Below are 21,586 nucleotides of genomic sequence, written 5' to 3'. Positions count from 1 at the left end.
TCGAGGATCGGGATCGGGAACGTCGTGGACTATCCCGCGAGTATTGACCGTAGTCAAGGTGACTATTAGACCTCGCGCTTTACGTCGTAGTCAGTTTCGTGTCCAGATCGGGATCGGGAGTGTCGTGGACTATCCCGCGAGTGTTGACCGTAGTCAAGGTAACTATTAGACCTCGCGCTTTACGTCGTAGTCAGTCTCGTGTCGAGATCGAAGATCGCGATCGGGAGCGTCGTGGACTATCCCGCGAGTGTCCAGGAAGCGGAAGGACGACCTAACACGTGCCATCTGAGAGGAGGAGGAGGCCCAGGAAGGGTATCCTGCCCCAGCGGAGCAACCCAAGGGTAAGCAGTGTCATTCTTTCTTACGAATTAAATGCTTCAGATTTTTGCTAACGTTTTTAAGACATTTTATTTAATTAATTTAATATCTACAATATAATTTTGTCGTTTATCTGTTACAGTTCAAGAGGAACTCCGCTGTAGTGCAGTGAAAAAAAAGTGCCGCACGCCGATATCTAATTATACGAACCGTGGCCGGTTCGTCGGTCGTCCCGGGTGTGCCGCCAATTATCGGACGCTTTTTACTACGATTATTTTTATACGGGAGTGCCGAAAAATAACGCGCGACAGTGTTAAATAATTTTCGCGATTGTAACTTCACCCGGGCGCGTTCGCGAGTTTCCAGTGCGCGGAAGGATGGCTCGTCACGTCCCATCTGAGAGGAGGAGCAGGCCTCGGACAGGTATCCTGCATCGGCGGAGCAACTTATAGGTAAATATAAATTTTTCTTTTCTTAGAAAATCTTTAAAAAAAAAAAAACCCTTACCTTTACATTTTTTAAATACGAACATGTCTATATTAATACGTTTTATCTTATGTTACAGTCACCGGCAGAATTCATCAACTCCGCTGAAGCTCATGCAGATCGGTGAGTCGCATGATTTTTTTTTCGTAGCTAGTTTGTTCCAGTGAAATAAAATTTAACGTTCCACAGTCGTGCAAAAATCAGGCCGATCGATTTATTATATGTTTCGCCCTAACGAAGGACGTGACGAAATAATTAATTATGCGAAATTAATTGCGCCGTTGAAGCTTTAACAGACAAAAAGAAATTAATTGCTTATTACTATTCCTTTCCGCGGACGTTCAGGTATTTTTTTCTTGCTTCCCCGTCCCTACAGCGTCTCTCCGACATCGCGGAGCAAGACAATATGCCGGTTTTCCGGTAACGTAAAATCGCGCGTGATGTTTGCGTAATTTATGCCGCGATACGTATGCGAGAACGTTGCGTTGCCTAGTTATATGGAAAATAACAAATACAGCGGGCAAACTCTTGCCTATTCATCGCACCGCCGCGTATCCTGGAGGGTATCTCGATTTCGAATTCAGTAATTATTACATTTATTAATGCCCGCCCGCGTCTCCCGTTAATATGCAGAATATGCAAAATAATTATTTTATTTATCCTGTTGATCCAATAAATATTAAACCGCGCCCGGGCTACGGCGCGTAATGGAATTATTAGTTAATACTCGGCATTAACAACATTTATTTCGATATTATTCAAATATGGAATCGCGGGCGCTTCTCTTTCAAAGAAACTACAGTGATATTTCTAGGAGAAAGGAAAAAAAAAAAAAAAAAAGTAAAATGAGAGATAGATTTAACGAGAAACGATTGCGATAAAAATTTCGCGGGCACTTACGCCGCCGTTCGATGATTATCTTGGAGATTACGTGGGAATTAATCAAATCGCGCTCGAATTCACCGTGACGCCGGAATCGGATAATTGAATTTCAACTTAGCTGTCCCGGCAGCGATTGGTTCGACGTGGAACAAGCGATTCCTTTGATTCTGATCGGCGGGATTTTGATATATCTATCGCATATCGATTGCGAGCTTCCGGCCGTGCGCAGGGTCAGTTTACGTAAGTTCTGCTTTCCCTAATTGTACTTGTTGCACTTGAGCGGGTCAAATGCATGCGGCATTGGCTTTGGCGTCTCGCCAAACCCTTGACAAATGACACCGTAATACGGCATACGTCGTCCCTTCCTAATTCGACGTAGAACTCGTCTGGAAATTACCGTTCCCACGTCGGGGTCCCTTTTTATCGCTAAAGTTTCATCGAAGTTTCTTTTTTTTTTTCTTTTTTTCCGGCGGCAAGAACCGGCCGAGGAAAACTTCGCATTTATTTGTGAATCATTTAAAATCTGTTGATTTAAGCGAGAACCGACGGAAATGATTTGTCGCGCTTGTATATAAAACTGCACTATATTTTATATGGGTAATAATAATTTATGAAACATTATTATTAATACACGTTTCTCCCTCAAATAACTAATCGAACGCGACGAATTGAAAGCAAGTTATGAACTATTCACGGCATACAATCGAAATGTACAACGCATAGCGGTACGTGAATAGATAATGCTTTTAATTAAAGACTAATTTGGCAGACGACCTATTGATCTCCCCGCGTGACAATGGGAATTAGAAAGGGTTGGGAAGGTTTATGCGTGACGGTGCTTATACACTGACGATTAAGTGTCATTAAACCAAAGCTCAGTAATTAACGATCATTACACGGAAATGCAAGATACCCTTAATCGTGGTCGCACGCTAATAGGAATGCTTTTACCCTGATATTTTATCATTCGTTGTATATCCCGTAACGTTACGAGTTTTCTTATTGAATAAAAAAAAATTTAAATATTAAACGTGAAACAGGCCTTCTTTAACGTAGAAAAAGCTAGAGGGAATTACGCGCGCGGTCCGTGATATTTTAATTTTCGACCGATGGGAATGGGATTTCGTCAGCGGATGAATGCGCCTCTGCTTTCCTTTCATATGTGGAGTAACGTTCGAATACAGACACATTTGTCTTGATTAACCGACGCCCAAATCGTCGTGCATTTGCGGGGGTGAATAACACGAAGTACCGGAGGACCGAGTTGACGATTGATTCGCACACGTATATGCAATCTCACGTAGCAAATGCGCGCACAGAGAACGGGATAGATCTCGTTTGGTTGCGTGTCAACGATACCTATTATTGTCGATCCTTATTTGCGCGGTCAATAACGCAAAGGGGGAGGGGAGGAGGGGGGGGGGAATCTGCCGGCGTCCCTTTCCGCCCCGGAATTGCAGAGAAGGATTTGCGCTGCATTCGATGCCAAGAGAACCCGCCCGTAAGGGGAGCTTTTCAGGGTCTGTATCGATAAATCAGGTGTACGCGACACAACCGGCGTATCGCCGTTCCCTATTTCGTAATAGCCCGCGAGAGAGTCCGCCTTGAAAGCGAGAAATCAAGGGAGAGACGGGCGTTGATACAAAATTTCGCGGCACGCAATTCCGTTAACAGCGGAATGCAATTCTCGCGGCTTTCATTTCCTCCTTCATATGATGGCCCGCGCGAAATGCGATAACACGGTCAAGAGCCTTGGTAAATTGAGTTTGAATTAACAATTATAGCCGCCGTGCAAATACGAGAACAATTATATTGCGGTAGGCCAGGCATTTCTCCCAAGATAATAAGTAGGCGTTTATAAATAAAATTATATTACGTGTGCGTATATATAGTTATATATATATTCATTTAATTAAAATTCTAATAATTAAAACAACGTGTTGTTCAGCGTCGATTACTTAAAAATTATGCACTATAAAGAAAGCGAAATTATTCTCCTCGAAAATTGTTACCAATTATTATACGAAATATAAGAACAAGGTATTTTTACCTACAAATCTAAAGAAAATACGATTCCTGCTACGGTCTGAATAAGTCTTTTAATCGTTGTAATTAGATTAGTCGCTCTGCCATCTGGCACTTAATTACACTGCAATTAAATCAACTTCTATTACTGTAGTCTACCATTGAAATTGCCTTGATTTCTTCCCGACTTCTGCTTCTGCTAGCACTAAAACAAATGCCGTGCGATTTATTATATTTCACGTAATAAACGTGACAAATTGCAGGATGTTTAAAAAAAATAACACGCCTGAGATCGAACGTACGAATAAATTCAACTAACAGCCTTAAGAATTACACCGAGAGAAAATTTTTCCCGCTGCTAGTTCGCAATTGAAATTTATATGATAAATTAAATTTTTTTTATTTAATAGAGATAAAACTTAGCACTGCAACAAATTGAATTTCGCCTAGGGAGTTTTCCAGAAGCGCAAAATTGATAACCATAACGCCGCAGTTCGTATATATCAGCGCTCCACGGAAATATATTGTTAAAAACCATCGTAAGTAGGTAGTAGGACACATAAAATTTTACCGAGCCTTAAACTAGAAATGCTCAACGTTGCGAGATTTCCTGGACAATTTCGGAATCACTTTCTTTCGCCTTAAGACCAAACATTATCCTCACGTCTCAATTTCGCAGTTTAATGTATATATAAAATATTCCATCTAAAAATTCGATATACGGCATATTGCGGCCGCGTATATCCTCAGGGACATAACGTGCAAAGATATTCCCGTATTTTGTGATCGCTCGTCGTATTTCATTGTTTCTTATCGTGACGTTCTAACTATGAAATACGTCACCCGGGAGAATCGCTCTTGCTTATCGTTCCTCTCTCTTCGAGGAGAACTATAGGTAGGCAAGGACGTTAATTACGTTTGTACCGACAAGATATAATTCACTGCGCAGAGACGAAATTTCATCATTCCGTTTAAACAGAAATATGTATATATAATTGCTATAAATCTCTCGGGTATTTATCAGTCAAAAAAATGGTTTTTAACTTCTTCAAAGTCGCGCGATAAAAATGCATCTAAAACATTACTCCGTTAATTCAAATCGTTAAAAAAAAAAAAAAAAAATACGTGTCCAATATGGAAAGCTAGCTCGTACCGAAATCATGTCGACTTACTATCGCTCTACATTGCACAGGAGGACATAATTAATTCACAATCGAAGTCTTCAATTAATCTTTGACACGTGCAGCAACGAATTTCATGTCAAGTGCGTATCCAACGGTTTAATTATGAATTTCAATCGAGCGAGAGAAGGCAATTACGACGAGACAAAAAAGTAGCCTGTATTCGAGCTTAACACCTGGATAATTATAATACATCGGTCCAATCGATACGGTAATTATAACGCGACCGGGCAGGAAAATATCAGTTAAGCAGTCTGCATTAAATTAATAGACAATAATTATTGTATTATTGTCAGTAATAATAGATCCTTATATTTTGAAAATACCATGAATTGCATAAGAGATTAACGTGGCATCCAATTTCAATAAATATATAATTACTCGATTAACGCAAAGCACCTTCGATTTTAACCGTAATTATATATTAAAAACCGTATATTCTCATCAAGGTGTGGCGTCGACGTGAGAAATTTTTTTTGTTTCTTTTCTAAAATGAAAGAAAGATTTGCTAAGAGAGCCAATTATCAATCAATAACCAAAACTGAAGGCAGGTACCAAGAGAAAGTTATATTCCAGCGGCCAATTTCTTCGCGTTGCTGAACAAGCTGCGTTAGTATAACTAGCCGAGCATTGTAATCACGCGGGAGACAAGAGGAACATATCGGGCGAGTCGGAACTGTTGCTAATCGCCGCCGAAATCTCGAATTAATGGCACGAAAGCCGCGCGCGGAATTCGGGATTGGCGGTGCACAACGCCTAACTCGGCAAAAACATTCGCCATCTCGTCCAATGCTCGCATACAGATCGAAACGATAAATGCTGCCGCGCTTTGGTGCATACGCCTCGATACGTTTTATGCAAATATCGCAACGGCCGCTGCCATATGGAGTTATCGGTAAATTCACGCGTGCTCTCTCGCAGCGCGGTTCGTAACGGCGGATGTTCACGGGAGCCGTCATTAAATTTTGTTGCATGCGCATCTTAAAAAAAAAAAAAAAAAAATGAATAATATTTTATTTTGGGGCACGTTTTTGGGGTTTGTTAAAATACATATATTAGTTTTCGGCCGTGTTACTACAGTTAACTACTGTCAAATACCGGGATAAAAAAAAAGGTGAAAAAAAAAATCGATATTATTGAAATTAAAATTGCATTTTATAATTCCAAAAGGGCGCGAGGTATTAAAAAGCGGGGAAATATAAAACGACTGCTGGTAAGAGACATAAAAATATCAGAAACAAAGATAAAACGCATATACAGGAATTTATGTGAAAGAATAAAGCCACGCGATAAAACCGAGATTCGATTAATCGAGTGGCAACGAGTCAAACTATTTGATCGTGCGAAGGCAAGCGTGAAATTTTATGAATCGTCCTGGCGGGACAATAAGACTCGATAACGAGTTTCAGCAAATTCATTAAAGTAAAAAAGGAATTAAATGATCCGTGAATGGATGGATAACAAGGCGCCGAATAGAGGGAAAAAAGAAAATAAAAAAAAAAGAAAGAAAAAAAAAAGAGGAAATCCCTTTTCTTGTAACTCGCTCGATCGTCCGACATCGCTCGCGACTTGATAAATTATTCGCTACAAGTCGATAGTTATCCTCAGACCCCAAAAGTTTCCTATTTTCCACCGGGGAAACTTGATAGAGAAACCGGAGCGCCATCCCCGTCTATTGATCGGTCACTGACTCCGCTCAACATGGCGGCGGGGGTGGTTTTCGCACTGAGCTTGATCTTCGTCGTCGGCCACCTCCAGGAAGGACCAGGTTCCCTCGCGAAGACCTTCACATTCCCGGAATACCCGTACAAGGAGACCACCAAGAACGTAAGTCATCCATATACTTCATCGGAGTCCTTCTCCACGAGTGGTGGGTGTTGAACGCTGATACAGGTTATGGGGAGCAACCCTCATTTAGGGGTGGCAGTTTTACGACGCCTGGGGACGGTAGCGTTAACGCTAAGCCGGATCGCTGCACCAATTTCTCAGGCGAATAGCGATCCCTCGTACGTGTCCCTGCACGTGGATCAGTAATTGGGCACGAAACGTCTTTAATCTAATCCGTGAAAATAAATAAATAAATAACGTTAACGAGTACATGTAGGAGCTGTACGTAAATGAAAGTGAAAAAGCGATTGTGCGCATATTCGAAGACGAAAATCCGGAATTATTCGGTGGCTATCTATTACGATCGCGGAAATAAAATTGGAAAGCGAGATTCGCAATTTAGTCAAGAAGCCGAATTGATTTGACATTAACTCGGGAGAAGTTTGGCCAAAGGTCAAAACGTGTACGAATGTAACCGAAAACAATTCCGTGCTAAATGTCGGAGCACCGGCACAAGTTCGGCCTAGTTTTAACAGAACTCTTCCTCGTCGAGCTTGATTAGTAAGGGATAGATAATATAAATTACACGGCCTCTTTCTAAATAAAATTAAAAAAAAAAAAAAATAAGATAAGAATCCGTGCAATCCGTGTTAGGAGAAGATGTATCGAAATATCACGCTTGCCTTCGCGAAATACTTTTCAAAGGAGAAAAAAAAATATACATTTAAAAAATAAAAAATTTTATTTAAAAGATTACACAGTAAAATTTAATTTTACAAATTGTTAGCGTCTGTAATCTGGTTATCAGAAACGTATTCCCAAGATCACATTTCCCAGGACGTAAGATAAAGAAACGTTATATGTGTGTGCCTTCCCGTATTACGCTCCGCAAATATCCTCCTCCGAAGGATCCGTCGCCGCTTTTATCTGCACGGAGAAAGGCGGACGAGGAATTATTCGCGAAGAGGAAATTAAATGCGCGTGTGTCGCGCTGGAAGTTGCACCGGCTCTAATAGGGGTTAATCTTTCAACATGCACAAATCAATTGTTTCCATTCTGTCTATCTCCGCGAGCGACGCGGAATGCAAAAAGCCATTTTATCAATGGCCCGGCAAGATTATTTTCTCGTCTACAATAATAAATATCAACAAACGTCCGCGTCTCAAAAATTTAATCACAAAAAATTAACCGCGATACTTTATCCCGCGATAATTAACGCAAGCGATTCATTGCAGCGAAATAAAAAAAAATATATATACATATATATTGGAAAAAAAAAGGGAAAATTAGAGAGCTATTTAAGGTAGATATCGCTATTCGAAATTCCTTTTGTGTGTAATTGTATTCATTGCGGCTGGTGAACAATTGTCAGGCCGACGCCGCAATTAATTTGCCCGATAAATTCTGCCATAGGAGCTTCTCTTCCGACAATTCGAGCAGGCCTGCGAGGAAAGCGGTGCTTGCAAGATGTTATCGCAGCACAGGATCGACGGCGTCGCCAAAACGCGCTGCATCCGAGAATGCGTGTCGCCGTCGTGTTACAAGGAGATCTATCTGTTCGATCAGGTATATGCGGAATACGAACTCCGTTAATTGCGCTTGGTTACCGCGTCGCCGTGCATGCCGTGCGTCTGGTGTACATACGTAAACCCGATACAAACCACTTTATTCGTGCGGCCTGCATAGTAATGAACAATGAACACGTTTCAGCTGGAGGAGGGCGAGATTGACGTGAGATTGAACTCGTTCAAGGGTTGCTTCATGCAGCGGAACGGCCGGCCGCGGAAGTGAGACTCCGCCGCGGGGAGAAGCGCAAGGGAAGCGAGTCTCTAATCGCGAGATAAACCGAACGACGAACGTAGGTTTTATTCGGACAACAATAATCGCGCGACATACTCTCGCGTCGCGTCAACGGGTTCTTCGGCACTTTAAGAAACGATTTCTCAGTTAGACTTTGCCGCCCCGAATCAAATCGATGATGTAATACGATCGCCGCGTGATATGCATGAAATGCTTGGAAGAGCACAAAGATGAAACGTAAATGCATATCATGCATAAAGACAAGTTTAATCAAATGCATATCGTGCTGTCTCGCGCGGAGATGATACTGAACTCCGAGAAATTCAGTCCGAGAACAATCCTTTTTCTACCTTTTATACGCACATATTAATTACGACGTTGATAATAATACAGCACAAAGTAAGCGAATAAAATTCTTGGCTGCACTACGGTGATTACAATCAATCATCACTTTGTCGCTTTTATATATTGCTATATTAAAGGATTCTTCGAAAACTATAAATACAGTATACGATAACATGCATGTTACTCGAATAACGCAATCTTCTTGTATAGAACGAGGAATAGCATTTAAATTATTATACACCTCTTATCCCTAAAAAAAAAAAAATAATCTTGAACTGACCAAATTTTTATAGAAAGTAAATTACGCCTAGTAAGTAGAAAGTTTAGTATCTCTAAATAAAAGCATGTTTCACAATTTCTTCCTTAACATAAATTATACTTATACTGTGATATATCGTAACATAATATAGAAAGTTGTTACTATTCATTAAAATTGTTATAGTTAAAACAAAAATATAAAATGTAAAAATATGTAAGATAACATGTAATGTTAGTTTTACAAAATGCGTTTGTTCCAGGATTTCTATAGCGACATTTACCGCGCGTTGTACAAATTCAACGAGCATTTCTTGCCTTTTATTATTAATAATAACGCAAAACATTATTTAAAATAAATATAAATCTTTATTAAAAGATATCTACACAATGATTCCTCTCTAAAGTTCCGTAATCAACTTGCCTTGCGCTCATAAAGTTATCACGTTGCTACAAAGTATACGAAGTATGCATTTAGAACGCAATTGTTTCACGTGACAAAAAGTAAGATAACCGAAAAGTAATGATATATATCGTAAAAAAAAAAAATACAAGATTAAATTATAATTTAAGTACATTTTTATTTAAAGAATAATTATTCTATCTATCTTACATATCCGGCACATGTACATAATGGAATAAAATATATCAGAAACGCAGTTACTTACACAAATAAAACTGATACATGTTCGTTACAATCGTATTCCATAATAAAAAAGACGGGCTTAAGAATCAACAGCTAGTTGAGTTTCGGGCAAAAGTACTTTTTCCCCAGGTTTGAAGGCAGGCATTCCAAGATAGGGACAACTAGCACATCTGAATGCGTCTCCTAGGTAACACTGTATAAAACGTTTATAAAAGATTTAACTTATGTTCATATCGTTAGATCGTTAATTAAATATAACATACTGATAAATTAGAAAAGAAAAGAAAAAATGAAACGTACATTTCCACAGGAAGATTTAACAATGTTTTTCGCCACGGCTTTGCCACTTAACTCTTCTGCAAGTCCACACGAACAGTCCTTGCATGCTTTTCGCTTGCCTGTTGTCGCACAGACTGAAAGGATTAAAAAATTTGTTTAATTAATGCGATTTTACAAATTCTCTTCATTCAATTATATAAATAAAAATGGCATTCCATTTTTTATAATAATTTCACCTTTTAAAGATGACACGTTCGGCTTTATAAGATCCGATTCGTCCAAAAGTTCGTCTTCGTCTATTAAATCTTCTTCTACCGGGTCATCTAATTTCCATACGTTAGTTGGCTTTTTTGCGAATGAAAGAGGAATACTGGAACCCACCTAAATCACCATAGAAAGCTATATACAAAACATCTGTTGAACATACCTTTTTCATAGATAAAGCGAAATTAGTTTACCTCAAATGATGGTTTATTCGCTAATATTTTACAAACATCTTCCGCGTTGCTGTATACTTTTAGCAAAAGATTTTTACTCTCCGGGTCCAAGCTCGTTCGCTCTGTATTTTTTATTTTGAAGCCGGATAACTTCAATGTAGATATTCTGTCGGAGAATGTAAGTACTGTATCAGGCTTTTTATCCATAGCCAGAGGTTCATAAATGACGAGGGAACCATTGGGTTTCAAAATTCTTAGCACTTCTGTTAAAAAGTCCTCGTTTGTACACGGTTCTTTAAAAATACCTACGACCACGTCAAAGGCGGACGCACCATGGCTCTCTAAAATCATATACAGAACAAATTAGCTCTTTTTCATTGTTACACACAATGCTTTCCATGTATACTAAAACTCAGATAATTCTCCGGTGTGACGTCACTATACCTTTGTTGCTCAATAAACGTTGAAGAAAAATAGTATCATGTCACAAATAAAAATTATCTGACTTTTAATATGAGTAAGAAGCAAAAGGCAACTATTCAGAATTCACAAATAAATGCACGTTACGTTCTTAACGAGTCCCAATAAACCAAACGTGTGCTCACCCTTCTTTACGTCCGACAAGCTCGTAGTTTGCAATTTGCCGGATTCACCGACGCGTTGTTTGAGCGTGGCGATAAAATCTGTTGTGTCATTCGGCGAAACGTCGTTCCCAGCGACGACGAGAACCTCGTTGCCCTCGTTGACGGACGCCATTTCGCGATCGAATTGGCGAACAATAATTTCACGGGGAATAAAAGCTGCAACAAATCCGTATGCTTTATCGAATGTAGAAATAAAATCGAAAGCTAGCTCGAAAAGTTACTTACGCAAGCTTGAGCAAGAGCGCAGGTTGGGCACTGGCTCGAAGAGGTTATCTTGGCACTTCGTGAATAAAAGACAATATCTAATCACGCGCACGCGTATTACATTACTTTGTCGAAGTCTTATCAAGGAAATACACGGGCTTCTCTCTCTTTTGTTTTTTTGGTCGAAGTTTCTATTGTTCTTCCTTGCATTCTGTATCTATCTCATTTCGAATCTCGAAAGATTGGAATAAAACGCAACCGTGAATAGTTCGGATAAATTTTTTTCCTTGATGATAAAAAGTAAATTTTTATTTGTCTTCTTCTTCATCAAGAGATTACTTTTTCGTAGATTAAACGCATACAATAATTTAAAGATTAAGCTAATAAATTTTTTAGAACTCCGCGTATTAAAATATCAATTTTTTTTTTTTTTCACGAAAAGTAGATATAGATTTTGTTGCATATCGCATACTGTTATTTTTATCGAGATTTTATTATTCGAGTCGAATCATGACAGACTCGTCGCTTATCTGTATAATTTATTCATATAAAATATATGTACATATAGATAAGCGAGCAGATATCGTATTCTATATTATACAGCGTAAATGAATAAAATGTATACATTACGCAGAGGAACCACCAAACTTACATAAATATAGATCACTTCAAATCTCGATTATCTCGCCAGTATTCCATTAAAAAAAATAAATAAATAAAATAAAAAGTTTCGGGTAAGAGTTCCATGACTAAGAAAATTTTACACAGCATTTAACGAATATTATAAAACTATTTTTTATGTATATCTTTTAATTTAAATGACAAAAACGTGTGTTCAAAATACCTTCTTCCAGAGAAATAAATTGAAACACTTTTATAAGTTACTTTGTACAATATTATAACGTTTAGGATGCTTGCGAATCAATCGACATAATTGCAAGAACTAATGAACGAGATATTAAGACATTCTGCATTAACAAGATTGATATTTATAAGAAAAAAGATATTAACAATGACAGCCATTTAATGGTTTATAAATACTGTAGTAGTTCTATTTCACGTCGTTGCGATTACTCCGATTGCTCGTATATTCGTACACTCTTTACCGCGCCGTATACATTACATGTACTTAATATCTTCAACAAAGCTCGCAGACATATACAACAACGTCGCGGAAATGCAAAATCGTGTACACGTAAAACGTACAAAATATCATCTCTGGCAGTCGTAGTCACATTGTACTGAGATTTATTACAAAATATATACTTCGAATTCGCGAACGATATTAATTCCTGGCTCGTGTTTAAAAAAAAAAAAACAAGCACCGTGTGATGTGATTCGTATCGTAATACAAAACTTAATATCAAAAAAAGTTATTATATCCAATATAAATAAATCGCGCAGAAAGGTGTGTGAAAGAGAGCTGAATTTCGTTTTTAAAAAGTCGTATAGACGAATATAAAACAACAGTGCAGGCATGCTGACGCTACCATCGCGATTAATACTAAAATCAGCTTAATTCCTCGTTTAAAATCAATCTTTTCCATCACATATGTTCATTTTGTGCAACACCTTCTCTTTTCGTCACTCTCGAAACCAGAGTCCAGATCGTCGCTCTGACACTTCTTCAACGTACAACCCTTAGAGTTTTGCCTGCAAACATCTCGCTCTATCAACAACTTCTTAATAATATCTATTAAATGTTCAAAAAATTCCGGGTAGCCGTCGTATCCGGGAAACACGTTTACATCTATGATCGCGTACTTCCCGGTGTGATTCTCAATCACAACATCTATTCCAACTAGAATAAGACCAAATATTTCTTGAATATTCTTAACAATTGTCGCGAATATTTGGTAACTTGGCTTCACAGTTAAAGGAATGTCTTCTTCGGACAGTATAGACCACTTAGATCTACTGCAGCTTTTCGATATATCGTGCGAGTTGAAGAATATTGTACTTAGTGAATTACAGTCTTCTTGATAAAAATTTTTAAAACTAGGACGCTCGACCACTTGAAAATGCTCGCCCACTACGAACAGTTTATACAAAATAGCGTTGTGATTGATAAATTCTTGAGCGACGCAAGCTAGTTGACAGTCTTTCAAATCCCTTTCATTGAAGATAATCATCATCTAAAATCGAAAAACAATTTTGAGTTTTATTCACTTTAAACGTTTAGCGTGCTGCGAGAAACGATAGATAGATACTTACCTTGTGCGCATCGCTCGAACCGTATGCCATAAGTGGCTTACAAACAAATGGATATTTAATACCGTGCTTTTTTAGCGTCGATGCTATTTCGTGGACATTTCTACTCTTGATTTCTACAAAATTAGGAGTGAATACGCCTGAAAAAGAAAGAAATTAATATTAAGTATAGCTCAATTCCTTCACGGTTATTTTTAAGTAACATTATAAGTAACTAAAGTACCTTTAAACCGAATGCCCTCTTGTATAAATTCGTAAGATTTACAACGATTACTTAAGTTCCTAATATTGTCCAGAGGATCAATAACAATCAGATCTGGATGCTTGGCAATGTACTCCTGAAGCCTCGAAACAATATCTTCAGCCTATAAAGGTAATACCAAGTTATTACCAACCCAAATAGGACGAACGCTACTCTCAATAGTTATATATACATTTTTATCGCCGCTTTCAGCGTGTGTCTGCATATCCGTTAGCTTGTGTAGAAAAACGTGCAATGGTCCCTGCTTCTCGAAGCTCAGATTCACATCAATCTAAAATGCAGATAAAAAGATTGATTAAAACCTTATCGAGTTACCAACAGGCGTTTGCATTCCCTCCTCTCTTCCATCACGAGAACAGACCGCGTTAGCTTACCATTTTTAACCGGAACCCCTCGACCTCGCATATGGCCTCGAAGTCGGTCCAGTTGAATTTCTGCCGTTTTTTCTCGGACACCCAGTAACCGATGACGCATTTGTCGCACGTTCCGCCGTCGTCGCTCGCACCAGCTGCTTCGCGCTGGCTCCGGTCGCGGCCGGCGGACCGGCGCTCGACCTCGCACGTCGTCCTCGGGACGAGGCAGTGGTCGGCGGCCCTCATTATCGCGGCGCGGCACGCAGAGATTCCGGCGCCGCTAGGCCAGGCTCATACCTCGCGCGGCGTGGACGGCGGGGTTTAAGGTTAGGTTACCCTACGTCTCTGTAGCCGCCGTGTTACCGCGCCTGTCCGCGTCGTCGGCGGCCGTCGTCGAGCGGGACGCTTCCACGCCGGGAACCCTCGGCCGCTTCGTCAACGTCACCACGCGCCCTCCTGCCACGGGTACAGGCGCGCGTCCCCCGCGTCCACCGATCCAGGTATTCTCCAGGTCCCGTTGTTTACCTTCCGCGCACGCCGCACGCTGCACACGCCGCCGGAAGTGTACCTTATCGGATGTTGCGTGAGTAAACATGCGCCCCGGGTCGCACGATTTTCGAGGCCGGCGGGGGGGCACAGACGAGAGAGCAGCGGCCCGGCCTTTTACGACTGAGATTTTTGCCAGAAATCGCCGGCACGTCGTTTTCTCGAACGTCGCGCGCGAGACCCGCTCGTATATACCGCTGGCTCCTCCGAGTCGCGAGCGGTAACTACGTAATTGCCCGAGAACGCCGCAAATAACTTTCAGCGGTTATCGTAAAAAATTTAAAGTGTAAAGTACGATTAACGCGAGGCTCGCAGATAACGCTCGATCTAATCTGTAGAGATGTACATATATTTTTCTATGACAAATATTACGTGGAATGCGACTGGGTACATTGCAAGTAAATTAAATTGAATCTTAAACTGCAACGCTGAACGCTTGTCCTTTTTCTTACATTTATATCTTGTAATCGAGAAGACGTTCCTTTTATATCTAGCGTGGAGATTTTCTTTTACAAAATAATAGTTGAGTGACGAGATTATTTTAGGAGTCTATTTTACATCGCGTCTCTTAGAATTTTTCTACAGTGGCGAGCAACGTTCCCGCAATATTGCTGGAACGTTGAGCGCTACGGAATTTTCCGACAGCCACCGCGGAAAAGTTGCAACGCTTGCTGAAACGTTCCGTAGAAATTGATAATGCGTTATCACGGCGAAAATAAAAAAATCCTTGCGTAGAGAAAGATCGGTGCCATCCGTGATAAGTCGAGGTGTCACGCCGAAGAAGCTCGCGGTTCGTTCTTCTAAACGTGTTCGGAACTTTCCAACAGCGACTGCAAGAGAAATATAAAAATTTTTAGTTCGAAATAAGACGTAAGAAAATTACAAGAGATCGGAATAATTTTAGATAATATATTTCCCTTTTAATTATTAGCACAAAATCTTGAATAAATTAAAAGAGTCGAGTCCCTTTTTAAGCTTACGACCATTATTTGTGGGTAGCTTCTGCCTTTCCAGTCGCGGGTATTTTTTTATATATTTACCACCGTGGAATCGTTCAAAGACGTTAACATGCTCCTGGTGACAAGGACCGTCACGCTGCTGTCGCGTTCCATCGCGTTATCCTCGATTAAATCGCGTCTCCCTTTCAAGACACGCACCTCGCCGAGGGAATAGGAGCACGAGCTCGGCATGTACAGCTCACCCTCGGAATGAGACGTCTCGGAGGTGGTCCCGATCTGGAACCCGCAAATTGAGTTAATTTATCGTTTATTACACGCGGCGACATGACGTCCGCCAGTCGAGAGTTTCCTTTCCTCGCCACGAAACCTTAGATCACGCAATAAAATCCAGCGGTATATTACGGGCGGAATCGCGTCATTATATTGTTTCGCAACCGAACAATTTGATTAATGCGATAACGTTTGATCACATTGCTATGGTAATTTACAACGTCATTTGTAGCATTAACATATGTAATTTATGACATTATCATAATCAGAGAAGGGGAGAGGACGAGAAGTAACGGAAAGTTTCCTCGTACCGATATTTGCCTTGATGTTATTGCATCCCGCGCGCACTCCGCCCGCTTTGCGACTGCTATAGGAATTAAAAAATTAATAAATAAAATAAACATTCGGAAAAGCATACTTACACCTCTCGTATTTGCGTTCGACGTGCCACTGGTCGACCTGCGGGCACGATTAAAATCATTTTAGAATCGTAATTAAGTAATTAACGAGGCTTTTAATTTTATTCACCTGTCGTCGCGGTCCAGCAGCGTGCTGCTGATGCTGGAATTGGAGCTAGACAAGGCATCTGCTTTATAATTTCGCGAACTCTTCGTCGTGGTGGCCGATTGTCGCTCGTTACCGCGTCTCGCGGCATTTCGCAGTCCCGAGATCTCATTTCCGTCTCCGCGACTCTCGGCCGATGCGAGGGTCATCGATTTGCGAATCTCTCGGTTCCTCGTGTCCCTCGTTGAATCACTCTTCTCGGCAATGTCAAGGGAAGCTCTCTCGTTGCGCGACGCGACTTCCCGTCGGGACGGCACGCTGCTTTTCGCGGCTGGGACGGCGCAGCTTCCTGGAGAATCGACGAAACAATTATCCGCGGACTCGATCTTTTCCCCGACGCGCGGATTAATTGCTGCTTCGCGTAACGAACCGGCGTCCTCCCTTGTCGACGAACGCGCGAGATTAAATTCTAATTCCGTTGAAGGTTCATCGGCGATCTTGAGGGGACTTGCGTCCGGGCTCGCTCGCTCGTTTTTTATCTCCGAAGCTTCCGGAGGTGCCAGTAACACCTTCTTGCCTCTCGACGTCTTAACGTCGCTCGCTTTTTCAATGTTAAATTCTTTCGCGGCTTCTTCCGGATTACTCGACGGCACGTCGATCACCTCCTCGATTCGCGGGATAGTTTTGCCTCCGTCGCGATCATCGTTAATTTGCACGTTCGGTTTATCTTCCCCGAGCCTTTCGGTATTTACGTATTCTCTGTTCACGGATACCGAGATAACCGTGCCGGCAGCTTCCACGCCACGGTCCTCCCTCGATCGGGCGGATACAACTTTCGGAAATGAATTCTCCTTGAAACCTCCGTCGTCGTCGCTACGAATGTCGGAGATCTGTTTCAGCGACTCGGCCTCCGAGCACGAGTTTCGTACCTTGTCGTTGTCTTCGTTTTTAGAAGCAAACTCGAAATCTGGCCTTCCTCTCATTTCCGGAAACGCGGGAGAGACGCGGGAGTCTTTAGATTTATCGGCGATTAATTTGGCGTCGTTGCTTCCCGTTTGGAAATTTATTTCCTCAACCGCGTTCGAGAAAGCAACACTTCGAGCAAGCGTCTCACTTTTTTCCGGGTTATTCCCGGGAACGTCGTTATTTTCTTGATTTTTAGCATCTGCTGCAGCAATCGCTACGTTCGCAGTTTCGGTCTGACTCATGTCTTTCTTATTATTTTCCAAGCAACGAGTGGAGTCGCAACGGGCCGTGGACGGAACGCTCTCTCTTGTTCCGCGACATTCGGAAAAATCGACAGGGGGGTTGTTGAGCTCGTCGAAATTCCCGGCGATCCGTACGATCTCCTTTGCGTTAGTTTTCGCTCGCGTTCCTTCTTCTCGCGACGTTGACTCGTCGACTGTGATCGCCGGCGTCTTCAATACAGCCGGAAAATTAGAAACGCCCTGGGAAAGCGTTTCCTTGTCGTTTTCCTGGTCGCATTGATTTTTGACGTTAATCAGAACGTTCCTCAGAATGTCTAGGGTCTCCGTTTGATCGCGAATCGAATCGGCCTCGCGCAGGTGGTCCAAGAGCTTTTGCACCGTCGCGGACGCGATTGCCGACTTCCTCAGGGCGCCCGCGACCTTCCCTTCGACGCTACGTTTCTCGTCCTGCAGGATGTAGGTGACGAGCCGATCCGTAGCTTGGAAAGTGTCCCTCCGAAGCCGCGCGAAAATCCCATTGTCGGCGTACTCTCTTCCGGCACGACGAATCTTGCGTCTCGAGATCTTGCTCGCGGCGACGATTGAATTTGCATCCGCAAAGAAATCGACGAACGGTTGACGATTATCGCGAGCGGCTTCCTCGTTACGAATACGATACGTTTGTGCCTCCGTGCGCGTGCTCGATAACGCCGGGACCAGACTGGAGAACGTCGTTACATCCGATCTGTCCATCGACGATTCCGATAAGCGCGTCTTGATAGGCGAGGTTTTTTCGCTTTCGCGAGATATCCTGGCGTCGTCGCTTGTATCCGACACGGGGAACACGCTCGATTCGACGGAGGTCCTCGAGTAGCTGCCGCGAGGACCGTCCTCCTCTCTTGCGAAAGCCGAGGAACTCGTCCCGGTCGATCTCTGTGGATCTTGTCTTTGACGCTTTTCCAAAACCAAATTATCGTTCTTCATTTCGGTTTCCAAAACTGTTCGAGTTAGCTTATTGAACGCAAGCGGGTGCTTCTCAGTTTTCTCGTCTAAGTTTTCACATAGCTTCTCGTGATTATCGTCTTGCCGCTTGTGCAGCGCGAACTCAGGGTCTGATAATAATTCTGTAAGGTTCCTTGCTACGCGGGCAACACGCTCGATCTTCACGTCGTTGGAGTGCAAGATTGAGTCCAAGTCACCGAGACAAGGTCGGTACAGGTCGATCTCGTCGGAATTATCTTCCACGTAGAGAACGTCCGTGCAAGCCGGAGCTCTCGCTCGGCGACGCGTGCTTTTGCCGGCGACGTCGGACGGTTCTTGCCCGTTATGACTATTGAACGTGTGCGAAAAGTGTCCATCAATCGTCCGATAAGGCGACGGGATTTCCGCCTCTCGACAGCGCGCGGTGACATTTTCGCGCTGACGAAAACTCGCTTTCCTTGATACGTCACCGGCAGGCGACGGCTTTGATCGATCACCTTGGTTCTCCTCCGCCAGGATCTCATCTGCAATGTTTTCGTCGTCTCGGCGGCAATCAGCCTCACCGCGTCCGTGGAACGTTTTGCCGTCCTTCCCGCAGCGAATCTCCGTATCATCGCCCGAAGCAATTCCCACGTGACGGTCGTTTCTCGCTTTGAGCTTCAATTTTTCACTCCTATCTATTCTCGGGGTCTCAATCACGACGAACTTAGCCGCCCCCCGACTCGTCGCGTTTTTCGACCGTTCGGGGTCCCGCAAGTCAAGCTTCCGGTCCCGTTTTTCTCCTCCGTGAATCTGGACCCTCGCATCCTCGCTTCGTTCGCCACTTTGCGACCTGCTGTTCTCGATCTTTTCAAAGTCGTTCTCTCTCGACTTGCCGCTGGGACCAACCACTTCGAGCGTAGCTGCGATCGGCATTTTGATCGGTTTCTCACGACGTATCGCGTCTAATCTCACGCAACGAGTCCTCGCCGTCCCTTCTGGGTCGCTCGTATTTCCCTCGTGACGCACAGTGTACGTGGCCGTGTTCGCGCGATTTTGTGCCCGAGACGAATCCGGCGAGATGTGCACGTTCTCCAGATCCTGCCAGGCTAGTTCTCGATGGGCGATAGTCACCGATGGTCCCACTTGAATACTGCACGTGCTATCTCGCGCCGACAACGTTTGACGTTCGCGGGCCGTCGTCTCTCTCCCAGTCTCGATCGAGTCCTTTGACGGCAATCGGCCAAAAGACCGATCGTCGCTGCCGCGTTTCAAAGACAATCGGTCGACGCGTCGTCGTCGCGACATTCGGAACTTCGGCGCCGACAAATCGGTCCTGCGAACGGTCACGGGGGGCAGATCCTGCTTTTCCGAGCACGCGCTCGTCGCGGTGCCGTTCTCCAACAATTTCGCGGAGCACGTGTCTTGAAATTTGGACGCCACCAGCTCGCGGACGTACAGTCGCTCCTCCGTCTCGTCGTCCAACGGCGGTTCCGAATATCTGTATAATAAATCAATAAATAATAAAACATTTATTATATAGAACGTTATATATATAACACAGCGAATAGTATAAATTAATTATTAAAATTTGTAAGACGGTAATACAAAGTAATTAAAATGAAATGGGATTCACTGGCGGAAATACTTAATAATTTATTTTTATGATAACATAAGCGGCATATACCTCGCGTCTAATAAATTCGTTCCCTACAAATTATTTTGCAATATATATTTTTTTTATAATAATGACCAACAAATCGAAGTAAAATTCGCGTCAAACATCGTACATACAAGCTGCACGCTGTTATCTTCTTCTTTTTGCAATCGGTTTTCGATTGTGCGACAAAAAAAAAAAAAAAAAAAAAAAAGAATTGCATTTGCGAAGAAGCTGGGGGCATCTAAATAAAACATAAGGTGAAATGCTTCTCTCCGTCGTGGAATCAGGTGTTTTTCTCTACTCACGTATTTCTATTTCGTTGGGCAGCGTCGAACCTCGACGTCGCGCATACTTCCTCGAGTCGTATCCTTGCATTGTTAATAATATCCTCGGCGTTCTCGAGGACAGTCGACGTTTCGGGGCTCAACATAAAATCGGGAGGCTGCGCTTCCGTTGGTCGGACCGTGTCAATCTGCAAGAAATGATTTCCTCGTAAAAATCAGCCGGTTAAGCGTTCGAGGGAATAGAGTCGAATCGTTTAATACCATCCGCTTGTCGGCGCGTCCCGTTCCAGCGCGCGTTTCCTGGTCGCTTCTGCAAGTCCTGGCCGCGGCCATCGACTTTTTAATCACGGCGGCCGAGGGGTGTCGATTCCCATTGTGCATTACAATATCATTATTCTTCCCGCGTGCTGCATTTCCCTCGCGTTTGCAGTAACACGTGCGAACAGAAGCCATGTCCCCCAGCGACGTCGTCGAGCAGATTCCGTTGCCGCACGTTTCCGGGAAGCTCGAGTTTTCCCTGCAACCAGAGATAGGTGTCCTGAAGTATACCAGTCCCACCTCGCGTTACAGCTAATATTCACGCGACGGTGAATCGTCGTCCGCAAAAGAAAATGATAGAGCGGGAAAAGCCGTCGATAGCATAAGCGAGCTCAGAGCGGCACGTGTCTTAATTACCATTCGCCGTTATCAGGTATTTAATTGCCACGTTGCGGAGCGAGGATTTTTTTTCGAGCCTGATTACTTTATTCGGAGACTGTCCAGGCGAAGAAGTTTTCGCGCTCGCACGCGGTCGCGAATATTTTTGAGTAATTCGTTCGGTCCTGATATCTTTTCCACCCACGTGTCGCGTTGGAAATGTAAAAAAGTAATGCGGAGTCTCCCACCCCCTTTCCTTCGCGCGGTGCACGATATCTACACGTGTCTCGCGTGTCTTATATACGGATGAAACATTAACGGCTGAGCGTCCGTACGTGGCGACCTGGCAGTGTGTCCGTTGCACCGCTTTAAAATATGCATCAATTGGCGAACGCGCGCGATTCCGCGGCGTCCTTGAGCACGCA

The 21,586-nt window shown here is 42.8% G+C and overlaps 4 protein-coding genes across 4 annotated transcripts; 1 reads left to right on the top strand and 3 right to left on the bottom strand.

The window, feature by feature from the left end:
- Positions 1-6,559: 6,559 nt before the first annotated feature.
- On the top strand, positions 6,560-9,569 carry LOC139103861 (uncharacterized). Its single transcript, XM_070658942.1, has 3 exons — positions 6,560-6,719; positions 8,133-8,285; positions 8,430-9,569. Exons 1-3 carry the CDS (start codon positions 6,594-6,596, stop codon positions 8,508-8,510), a joined length of 360 nt encoding a protein of 119 aa, XP_070515043.1. The 5' UTR covers positions 6,560-6,593; the 3' UTR covers positions 8,511-9,569.
- A 111-nt stretch (positions 9,570-9,680) lies between these two features.
- Ciapin1 (cytokine induced apoptosis inhibitor 1) lies at positions 9,681-11,460 on the bottom strand. Its single transcript, XM_070658941.1, has 6 exons — positions 11,351-11,460; positions 11,087-11,281; positions 10,503-10,822; positions 10,281-10,425; positions 10,066-10,178; positions 9,681-9,958 (listed from the first exon to the last, which is right to left on the bottom strand). The coding sequence occupies exons 2-6, from the start codon at positions 11,235-11,237 to the stop codon at positions 9,845-9,847; spliced, it is 843 nt and encodes a 280-aa protein (XP_070515042.1). The 5' UTR covers positions 11,238-11,281; positions 11,351-11,460; the 3' UTR covers positions 9,681-9,844.
- Positions 11,461-12,637: 1,177 nt separating this feature from the next.
- LOC139103859 (inositol-tetrakisphosphate 1-kinase) lies at positions 12,638-14,660 on the bottom strand. The gene is made up of 5 exons (XM_070658940.1): positions 14,177-14,660; positions 13,975-14,073; positions 13,764-13,905; positions 13,544-13,680; positions 12,638-13,464 (listed from the first exon to the last, which is right to left on the bottom strand). Exons 1-5 carry the CDS (start codon positions 14,399-14,401, stop codon positions 12,886-12,888), a joined length of 1,182 nt encoding a protein of 393 aa, XP_070515041.1. The 5' UTR covers positions 14,402-14,660; the 3' UTR covers positions 12,638-12,885.
- A 194-nt stretch (positions 14,661-14,854) lies between these two features.
- LOC139104014 (serine-rich adhesin for platelets) lies at positions 14,855-20,978 on the bottom strand. The gene is made up of 6 exons (XM_070659233.1): positions 20,787-20,978; positions 20,547-20,713; positions 16,459-20,082; positions 16,353-16,389; positions 15,742-15,936; positions 14,855-15,531 (listed from the first exon to the last, which is right to left on the bottom strand). The coding sequence occupies exons 1-6, from the start codon at positions 20,976-20,978 to the stop codon at positions 15,502-15,504; spliced, it is 4,245 nt and encodes a 1,414-aa protein (XP_070515334.1). The 3' UTR covers positions 14,855-15,501.
- Between the last annotated feature and the right edge of the window lie 608 nt (positions 20,979-21,586).

This window comes from Cardiocondyla obscurior, linkage group LG07 (assembly GCF_019399895.1).
Source record: "Cardiocondyla obscurior isolate alpha-2009 linkage group LG07, Cobs3.1, whole genome shotgun sequence".
Lineage (NCBI taxonomy): Eukaryota > Metazoa > Arthropoda > Insecta > Hymenoptera > Formicidae > Cardiocondyla > Cardiocondyla obscurior.
The sequence above is the reverse complement of the archived record's forward strand: the minus strand, read 5'-3'. Positions and strand labels throughout refer to the sequence as shown.